We start from the raw sequence: 10,270 nt of genomic DNA, 5'->3' as shown, positions 1-10,270 counted from the left end.
TTTTTTAAGCCTTTCTCGGAGGCACTGAGTGTTGGCAGCAGCCCAGGCTGGGGATGGGGACGGGGCTGTGCCAATGCTTCTGCTGGGACCCAAGCCAGAGGGTCCTTGGCGAGAGGGTCTTGCCCCTGCACTCGGGGTCAGACTGATGCTGTACAGGGGTCAGGAAGGGATTTCATCCCGCGATGAGCTTGGTATGGACTGGGAGGGGCGGGGGTTTGCCTTCCTCTGTAATGGGGGCACAGCCTCTTCCCGAGATCTTTGAAGCTCATATTAACTTTTGCAGCAGCAGGATGTTGGCCACCGCGGTCCCCCCACTTTATCCGGGGCAGGTTCAGGTGCGATGTCTCATGTTGGGTCAGGGCTGACTAGTTTGACTAAAAGGTTAGACAGGGAATTGGTCTGGGATGACCCTGCCTCAAGCAAGGGGTCGGACTAGATGTGACCTCTGGAGATCCCTTGCAGCCCTGCTTCTCCAGCATTCAGGTCCCGTGTATGCACATTTATGGCGGGGGGGTTCCTCCCTCTTTGTCTCATCTCAGAGGAAACACTAAAGCTGGAAAAACCCCATTTTGAATCTGTGCAACGCTACAAGAAAAACTGCTTTTTGGCGAAGAGCGCAGATTTCATCAATATTTTTGTGCAAAATAATTCCCACCCAGGTGAGACGGCAATACTTCCTGGTTCAGTTTTCCCCTCCTTCTCCCCATTCGGCTTCCTGCTTCCTCTCGCGGCCCCGTCTCAAAGGTCACACTCATCCTTTCCTCATTTTCCCAGGTCCCTTAGGTGGGTTAGGCTTTCCGAACTGAGAGCTGGATGGGGAGGATTTTATTCTTCAAGGAATTTAGTTTGGTTAAAGAAATGTTCATAAAAAGCAGTTTTCAGCACCACTTTCCCGGTGAGCTGGGCTTCTCCGATGCCACAAGCCTCCCCGCTCTCCAGTCTCCCTTAAACCATCCAGCTTTTGGAGGCTTTGTTTGAAAGCCCTTGATAAATCACAAAAGCAGCAACCAAGAAACAGAGGCTGAAATGCAACCCTCCCTGCCAAAGCCGAGCGCAGCACAAGCAGCTCGGCCAGGGCACGCAGTTAAAAAGTTGAACAACTTCTTCCCCTGCCCAGCAGCAAAACCCGACCACGAGGAATCACAGAGGAATCGATAACCCCTCCGCGTCCCTGCTAAACAGCCTCATTAGATACCAGCCTGTCTCCCAGGGGCGGTATTTAAGCGCAGCATGCGGCGCCTTGCAATCTTTTCGGGATTACTGAGCCTTTTGTGCTCATTATGCCGCCTGACCCCAGGGCTGAGCCGACCTCAAATTTAGGCCCGGGAAAGTTCTGCCTCTGGTTTCCAGCTCTTTTGGGTGGGGGGAATGCGAAACAAAAAACCCCTCATTGCTCACGACATGCCCGAAATCCCCGGTGCGTTGTCAGAGCTCGTCCCTGCCAGCTCCCACGCGCGCCGCGGCCGGGCGCTTGCAGCGTGGATCCGGGCTGGTAGCCATGGCAGCAGGGTATTTATTACAGTTCCTGCCGTTCTCCACCCAGCATCGGTGGACTTCAGCCCTTTAATCAACTAGAAAGCCGGTCGCAGGACGCAGGCAGCGAGCACACGGGACAGGGCGGGCGGCTCCTGCACAAATGGTGAGTGGCAAGCCTGGGGGGCTCAGCGGGAAGGGGTCTTCTCCCCCTCGCCAACCCATCTCTCCCCCTTCCTCTTTTTTATTTGTCGTGCTGCAGGCAAAATTCCTGTCCCAGGATCAAATTAATGGTAGGTGCCGTCATTTCTTTCGTGAGCAGGGTCAGTTTAAGAAGTTGGCTGCTCATTTCTGGGGGAGCTCATTTCGTCATTTTGCCACCCGGTATTCTTGTTTGTGGGGACGCGTGCGGCCACGCGAGACGCAGTGCAAGGCGCCGTCCTGCCACGCAAGGCATCCCCGGGTCTGCGTGCCAGCCAAGGACGCTGGGTTTCCTGGGGCGCAGGGGGGATTCACATCTCACTGTCCAACCCCTCTGAGCAGCAGCTCTGGAGGTTGGGGCAATCTCTGGAGATCGAGAGGGGTCCTAGAAAAGTGGGGCTGGAAAGGAGGCCACACTGAGCCCATGCTGCTCAAGGCAGGATCCTGCCTGACTGCACCACCCCAGCCCCATGCCTGTTGGACCTGCTCTTGGGAAGTTTCCAGGGATGAGATTTCACAGCATCTCGAGGCGCCTTTGCAATGCTCGAGTCAGAAAGCTCCCTTGCCCTCGCTGAGATGCAAGACCCTTGCTCCCCAGCCTGCAGCCACAGAGAACAGCATCTCCATCCATCCATCCTCGGGGCAACTCCCCACCGGGTAGCTGAAGGCTGCTCTCAAATCCCACGCCGGGTCTTCTCTTCGCCTGGTTCGTTCAGCCTTTCCCTCTAAGTCCCACTTCCCAGGTCTTTAAATCAGTTGTGTTGCTCTTCGCTGGACCCTTCCTGGTCCCGAGTGCAAGACTTGGCAGGGGGTAAAATGACTTGCCCAAGGTCCCCACATTGCTCTTGGCTCCGCTCCCCAGGCGTGCCAGGGAGGTGCCTCGTGCTTCTGGAGAAGCGGTCTCCCGTGGGGTGCAAGGAGGCTGAGGAGCCAGCTGCGTGCAAAGAGGATCTCCTCAGCCTCACTCCCCAAGACAGCCCCTGCCAAGCCACGGGCCTGTTATAACCCTTCGCTGGACCCTTCCTGGTCTCCCTGCACCCCACGGGAGACCGCTTCTCCAAAAGCGTGAGGCTGTGAGCACGAGGCACCTCCCTGGCATGCCTGGGGAGCAGAGCCAAGAGCAATGTGGGGACCTTGGGCAAGTCATTTTACCCCTCTGCCACTTCGGGGGAGAGGCTTAAAAGCATGCCAAAACCTCTGGGGGAGCCCAAAGACCAAGATGCTTCTGGTTATAACAGGCCCGTGGCTTGGGAGGGGCCGTCTTGGGGAGGGAGGCTGGGGAGCCCGGAGGAGCCAGCTGCGTGCAAAGAGGATCGGGGGGCTCAGGTTTGGGGGAGTAGCACCCCAAAGAGTGCTGTGAGGCAACAGCAGCAGAGGAAAGCTTTGGTCTCCTCCCTGCCCACTCCCCAGGTCGGGGGGGTGCACAGCACAATCCCCAAAACCCCACGATTTCCACACAAGACTGTGCCGGGTCAAGAGGAAAAGAAAAATCTCCAGCTCCGTTAAATGCACTAGTTTGCTTTTTATCTCCCCGATGGGTGGCTTGGTGGGGAAACCGTGCTTTCAAATCAAAGCCATCTGAGGCAGCAAAACCTGTTATTTTGGGGTTTTTAACTAGAGTTCAAGGAATGTTTTTCCCTCTACGATAACAACCACAAAGGCAAGATAAAAGCCAGCGACCTGATCACCGTGATGCGGTGCCTGGGAGCCAGCCCGACTCCGTCGGAGGTGGACAGGCACCTTCTCTGGCATAAAATTGGTAAGTGCAGTGGGGCCGGGGTGATGGCGCTGGGAGCTCTTCTAGGACACATCAGCAGCACGGAGCGGGGCAGGGATCCGGGCAGACGTAGGCGAGACAGCCCCGGGGTAACGGGTAGGCTACCCCGACACGAGTCACGAAACAAGCCACACGCCAGGTGGTGGAGAAGGCGAACACGCTTCAATCGCAGACCAGGCTTGAAATCAGCATTGCCGTAGCCCGAGAGGTGGACGTCCAGCGGGAGAGGTGCCTAGGAAACATTCAGCGCAATCCGGGATGTCTAGGACCTCCAGCATCCTTAACCAGCCGGGTTTTAAGGCGGATCGCTATGCACGCTTTGCTCATACGCGCTCCCCCCTAAAGCATCCACTACTGTCCTTGTCAGCGACAGGATACGGGGCTGGACGCACCCCTGATCTGACCCAGGGCTGGGGTCATCTTGCCGAGGCCCCGGGTGCTGCTGCTCTGGTGAGCGAGGAGCCTGCAGCCCTTCAAAGCCAAAGAGCAGGGGGTGGGAAACACGGTGCTTTCATCTAGGAGAGCAGAGCAGGGATCAAAGGAAAGGCAGGCGAGGGGGTGGACCGAATCCGCCTGGAATTAGCAGCTGGCACAACAGCTGGCAAAGCCACAGCGGTGCTGCTGCTAAGGACCGGGGTCACTGGACAAATCGCAGGATCCTCCGACTGGTCCAAGCCCCTGCACCAATGCAGGAGGCTGCTCCTAAATCACCTCTGCCCAAGCCTCACCCAGCACCCTCCTGAAAGCCTCCAGGGCAGGACAGTCCCCCACATCCCTGGGCTCCTCCACTGCCTCCCTGCTCTCCCGGGCAGGAACGGTTTCCCCAAACACACTCTAAAACCTACTGGGTTGCAATGAAAGGTCAAATGAGAGTCCTTACATTGATTGCCGAAGGAAATTGGAGGCACGTTTCACACCCCAAAGAGGCAGCACCTGCCACTAGTTCTCGAGGCATCACCCCTGGTTTTCCTTATTTTTCTGATAGGCAAAGAGGGAGTTACTACTCCAAACCGTGCACGTCCTTAATGCTTGTCCTAAGGACACAGCAGAACAGCAAAGACCCAGGAGCCTCATTTACCTTTAAGTGCCACGGCCACTTATCACAGGCTGGGTCTCAAGGGGATTGCCTTCATTTAGCAAACATCCGAACGTAGTACGGGAGGCTTTGTACCTGTTTGAAGGTCAACACCTTCATGGGCAAGGCGAAGCATCCCCCCTCCAAGGGCTGCATTTCTGTGTAGTGGTAGTAGCATGCCAGGAAGCAAATGGGTGCAAGTCAGCCAGCGGAAAGAAAGGCCGGGGCTGGTTGGATCCAGTGGTAATAATGCGGAAGAGACGGAGCAGACCCAGCCCAGGTGGGAAGGGACCGGTCTCTGGGGAAAGAGGAAGCACAAAAGGAAAAATAATGTTCATCAGATCACAATAACCCCCTGGTTCTTGTTGCACTTCCAGACCGGAGAGCAGAACTGGACTTTTCCACCTTTCTGAATATAATGTACAAGCAAATGCAGCAGGAAGACCCGCAGCAGGAAATCCGCACAGCCATGGCCATGATAGACAGGCAGAAGAAAGGCTTCATCCCCGTGTCCGAGCTGAGAGCCAAGCTCACCAAGATGGGAGAAAAGCTCTCGGAGGAGGAAGGTACGGTGTCACGCGGCAGGTTACGGCCCGGGCTTTGCCCCCTCCCGCTCCACCGGCCTGCCCTGGAGGGAGACGGGATGGTGAAACCCCTGTAGCCGGTTAGCGCCCAAACTTGTCTACACTGCGAATGCTCAACCCCAATAGGGAGCAGAGTAGGAGGGGAATTGCACGCTTTCTACTTGCAGCGGCGTGTCCTGGGGCACACGGAAAATGAGATACCGTTGTCCCTGCCTGCATCGTCACGTGGATGCGGCGCTCAGGGCAGCGCTGAGCACGGCACTTTGCAACATCGCGTGCGCTCATCCTCCTCTCGTGGCTGCCTTCTGATCTGCCCAAAGGAGGTGAGGTACCAGTGGGCAACCGGAGGCAGGGCCAGCCCAAGTGCTGCTACAGGGGGATAGCCACAAGCTAGAGACTGTAAGCATGGAGCCAGATGCACTTTAACATTGAGGAGGCTACTTACCTGCTTGTGAGAACCAAGCTCTCAGGATTTACCTGCAGGAAAGGTAAGTCAACCAGTAACTCGAGGCCACATCCCAGTCTTCCTTATGCTAGCGCATGCCCGGAGCAGCTATGCTAAAGTGAGTCTCTGTTGGCGCCAGCCGCGCGCCCAGAGCAAGTGAAGTTTGGTGCTTGGCAGATGAGGCGTAAGAACGCGAGGCCACGAGCAGCACCACGGTGCATCACGACGGCCCATCTCGCCCAACGCCCAGTCTCAGACAGTGCCCGTAGCAGATGCTGCGAAGAGTGAACGCGACCCATCTCCCACCACGGTCTCCCTCGCACCCACCGCTTGGTTTAGGGACACCAGAGGATGCCTCCCCGCCTGTGCAGCTCCCTACATGAATCGGTCTGGTCCCTTTCTGAACCTGGCTGCGCTACCTGCCTCTACCGGCGCCAGCAGCAACGCGTCCTGCGTTGTCCGGGAGCGGCTCCCGCGTTCTTCTCCCTCCCGATCGCCTCGGGAAAGGGAGGTTTTCTTCTGAACGGGGACTGCTCGCTATGCCTGTCGGATAAAACGCCCACCAAGGCAGCTTTGCTGTGCTCGGCCGTGCAGGCTCCAGGCGCAAGGGAAGCTGGCAGCTTCCCAGGGAACGCTCCCAGCGCTGAAAGGAGCACACAGAGGGACTTTTTTTTTTTGGATTAAACGTCTCTCAAAGGCATTTCATACAAGCTGCGCCTTTGTCCGAAATCTCCCTCCAGGGTACAACAGGAGGGAGCTCTCAAGGGGCATCAAACGGATCAGAAGGTATTCTTGTACAGCTGATCTTTTCCCCAGCGCATAGCGAGCATCAAAAAAAAGGGGGCTTTCTGCTTCATTGCTCACAAAACAAACCGTTTGGTCCAAACTGGAGGGGGATCAGACAAGCCACTTCCGAGAGAGGGCGAGAACGCCGTCAGATGCTACCGCCCCGTCCTTTGAACGCTCGGGTCGCTTTATTCCTCCAAAAGGGACCGGCCGCAGGCTTCGCATTTTGGCTCCTTCTCAAGGCCTCCGAGCACAGGCACTTTCTGCCACGCTGCAGCTCAAGGAGGCCGAAGAGCTTTGAAGTGATCGGCTCTCTGCTAGGTTAGGACTCGCCAGGAGGCGGAGGATCGTAGGAAAGGATCTCACAAGGTCGCATCTACTCCAGTCTCCTGCTCAAGGCAGGAGCATCCCTGAATAAACCGTCCCAGTGAAGCCTGTCCAACTTGCTCTTGGAAACTTCCCAGGACGGAGATTGCATCTACGCCGCCTGTTCCAGTGCTCGGCCACCGTCGTGGGTGGAAAGTTCCTCCTAATCTCCAACCTACGTTCTCTCGTGCAGCTTCAGGCCGTCGCTCTTAGCCCCGTCCCCTATGGCCAGAGTCTACTCTATCCTCTCTATAATCGCTCTTCAGATATTTGAAACCGATCGCCATCTCCCCCTCCGTCTTCTCCAGACTAAAGCACCCTACTTCTTTCAGCCCTGCCTCCTAACTCGTTCTGACCCAGTTGGTAACACTTAGTAAGACCCAGACTTCGTACACACATTCCTCCAGGCTTTTCATGGGCACAACCGCTGTCCCTCCTAGGGCTAACAAAGAGCGCACGCTTCATTGGGACAGCCTGAGCAACCCTCACCATCGGTAGCTAAACCAGCCGTCTGGGAGATAGCCCAATATGACAGCACTGCGAGCCCCCACCCTGGGGTCTTCAAGAGGAGGGTGGACACGCACATGGCTGGGTCTGCCCCTGACGCGCTCTTTCCTGCCCAGGGCAGGGGACTGGACTCGAAGATCGGCCGAGATCCTTTCCGACCCAAACACTTATGAATCCTATGAATAAAGCACACCTCGATTTGGGAGAACGCGCAGGAAAAACACCATGTGCAGCTTTTTACAATCTGAAGGCACCGCCGCAGTGATGAGAGCTGAATAAAAGAGCAACACATTATAGAAATATTTCCCACAATTAACAACATCTTATGGGGGGCAGGTCACATTCCTCCAAGAGCAGAGATGTGGTTCGTCTCCCAAAGGCCAACGGTGCGTTATAGATTCAAGCCATGTTTTCTCTCACAAGACATCCACCGCAGACCTTCGCCTGACACCCTAAACTCAGCTTCCTGAACTGCAATAAATATTTGATGCCCAGACTCGATTTCACTGTCATCCGCAATGTTCACTACTTGCTGGCAATGGCATGTAGCTTTGTTTACAGTAGCTTCAAAAACACAAAAAAAGACAGGAAAAAACCCCCTTTCCTTTCTTCAATGTATTACCTTTTTTATTTTACAGAAAAGAATAAAGCGTTTTCCTTTTTTCTCATGTATAACGGCCAGGGGTTACCCTAAGTTTAACCCTTTAAAAAGATACAGTTACTAGGAGGATAGTCTCTTAGTTGAAAGTAGAAATATTAGACCTCTTGATCACATAAAAAGACAGTTACTTACCTTACAGCTACTGTAGTGTTTCAATACCCATTGTCCACAAAGATTTTATTCACCCCACGCGGAGACGGGATGATTGGGGCCAGCAACGTCTGTTGCGGTGGCGTCTGCGCCCTAGAAGCCCTCGTGCTCTCGGCCCAGCACCATCCGTAGCGCAGGGGGTTGAGTCAACCCAGCACCCCGCCACCTCCTTCACCAAAACTCAGACTTGGAAGAGTGCTCCCTAGCACGTGGGGGCAAGACGTGTTGTGTTATTTATTCATCACAGGGGAGTCCTCATCTCAAAGAGCCATCGTCTTTCCTTCCAGTGACCAGTTGCATGGATCGCACTCTTGGCAACCAACAAGGCAGGATCTGTTTGACTTGGGCGAGAGGAGGGGGTGTCCTGGGGTTTGATTGAACAGCGGGAGCTGGAAACCTCTACCTGAAGACAAGCCTTGCAAAGCTGTGGACCAAGCTCCATGTAGCTGCCCCTAGGACAGGGATGTCCTTCCAGCAGGCAGTGAAGGCTACATGAGCTCCGTTTTGGCCAGATGGACCCAATTTGGCCATGCCTTAATGAACACCGAGGGAGCAGGGGTTGGAAGTGGAAGAGTCCTGGCCTCCAGGCAATGAGGGAAGGATCATGCAGGGTCCCAATCTGGGCCCCTTCTGGAGCAGAATTCCTGGCATTTCTTGGTCTTGTCTGTGATAAATAAGAGGTCGATCCCAGCTTGAGAGATGTCCTGCCATGCACAATGTCCTCAGTCACCATTGCTGGTGGTTTGAGATCTGCCTGCCCACGAGCTCAGAGTCCCTGGAAGATGCAGGGCCGGAGGAAGGATCGGAAGACAGATGTGCAAAGTTCATGGCCTCCTAAGGAAGCAGAAGTGACCTAGTTCTTCCCTATGGGGTGACTTCATGATGAGCGAGGACTGCATCTGCGGTTCCTTGGGGTATCAGGAGGAACAGCAGGGCATGCCAAGTGGACGGCTTTATGTTCCAAGACACTTACGTGCAGAAGAGGATGTTGAGAGCACCCAAGGCCCCGAGTTTCTGGGCAATCCAGACAACTTCCCCTTCTGTGAGTGGAGGTGTCCATCACAGGTCCCTATTGGGGGAGGCACAAAGGGTGGGGTTTCCAGCATCAATGGAGTCTCAGACTAAAAGGCTGAGGGATGCACATGTCAATGGGCAAGAAGAACACCACAATAATTAACCACGGTAAGACTGTCCAACGGCCACGGGCAGCAAGCAACAGAGACAGCACACGGTCCTCTAAAACAGACTCCACGTGAACGATCAAAGCAATTCTCTAGCCTCTGCTTGACAGAGGATTGGCCCTATGGTCTGCAAGCCTGTTGCCCAAAGCTCAGTGGAGTTCATTGGATGTTAAAATGAACACCTACTAAAACCAAACACTTATAAGAATCAAAAAAAAAAAAAAAAAAGCATGCAGGGGGCAAGTAACAAGATTCCTGTTGTTTCCTGAAATGTAGGAACAGAAAGAGTACATCCAGTTCAACAGCAACTTGGTACAAATGACGTTTCTCACGTTTGATGAGAAAGGAATTAACGAAAAGATATCAACTCCCTTTTAATTGCTTAGTTTTTAGGAAAGGGAGGGTCAATATTGGAAGGCAGAGCACTGGAAGACAACACGTCTTCAACCCATAAAGACAGGCATATTGGCAAATTGTACCTTCCACACATTTCCAACATTAAGGGATACGTTTTAAAGTCAGAAAGAAGAAACTGTTCTTTTTTCCATTTGCCCACTTGCTTGTAACACTAAAGGTCAGTCTATGTGAGGAAGTGGCATTTGACTACCCAAGGCATGCATGGAAACCGAGTCAGTCAAGTGCAAGTCTTCTCTTTTGGTTTAGCTTTAATAAACGGAGTTTAGTTTAAACCCATTTTTGTACTGAGGCAACCCTGCTCAAGTGCAGGTCAGACCAGTTTAAGAACTGATTTTCATAGATTCATAGACATTCGGGTTGGAAGGGACCGCAGAGGATCATCGAGTCCAGCCCTCGGCCCCAGGGGCAGGAAGTCAGCTGGGGTCACAGGATCCCAGAAAGGTAAGCATCCAAACGTGTCTTGAAGGTGCTCGAGCCACCCCCTGCGGCAGTCTATTCCAAACCTCGGGAGCTCGGACGGGGAAGAAGTTCTTTCTTATGTCCACCCCGAATCGGTCGCGGCAGAGTTTGTGACCGTTCGACCTCGTCATCCCTTGGGGCGCTCTGGTGAACAAACGTTCCCCTGGATCCTGGTGGTCACCCCTGAG

General features: G+C 54.4%; 1 protein-coding gene across 3 annotated transcripts in view; it reads left to right on the top strand.

Moving 5' to 3' along the window:
• Positions 1-1,562: 1,562 nt before the first annotated feature.
• CALML4 (calmodulin like 4) overlaps positions 1,563-10,270 on the top strand; it is a 9,698-nt gene continuing 990 nt past the window's right edge. The window contains exons 1-4 of one of the 3 annotated variants that reach the window (XM_019533867.1): positions 1,563-1,639; positions 1,736-1,766; positions 3,293-3,433; positions 4,904-5,092. In XM_019533867.1, the coding sequence (XP_019389412.1) occupies positions 1,637-1,639; positions 1,736-1,766; positions 3,293-3,433; positions 4,904-5,092 (364 nt within the window). In that variant the 5' untranslated portion in view covers positions 1,563-1,636. The remainder of the gene's footprint in view (positions 1,640-1,735; positions 1,767-3,292; positions 3,434-4,903; positions 5,093-10,270) is intronic. The other 2 variants (XM_019533869.1, XM_019533870.1) reach the window with 2 other exon arrangements.

This window comes from Crocodylus porosus, unplaced genomic scaffold, assembly GCF_001723895.1.
Source record: "Crocodylus porosus isolate Cpor-Errol unplaced genomic scaffold, CroPor_comp1, whole genome shotgun sequence".
NCBI lineage: Eukaryota > Metazoa > Chordata > Crocodylia > Crocodylidae > Crocodylus > Crocodylus porosus.
This window is presented reverse-complemented; position numbering and strand designations above follow the sequence as displayed.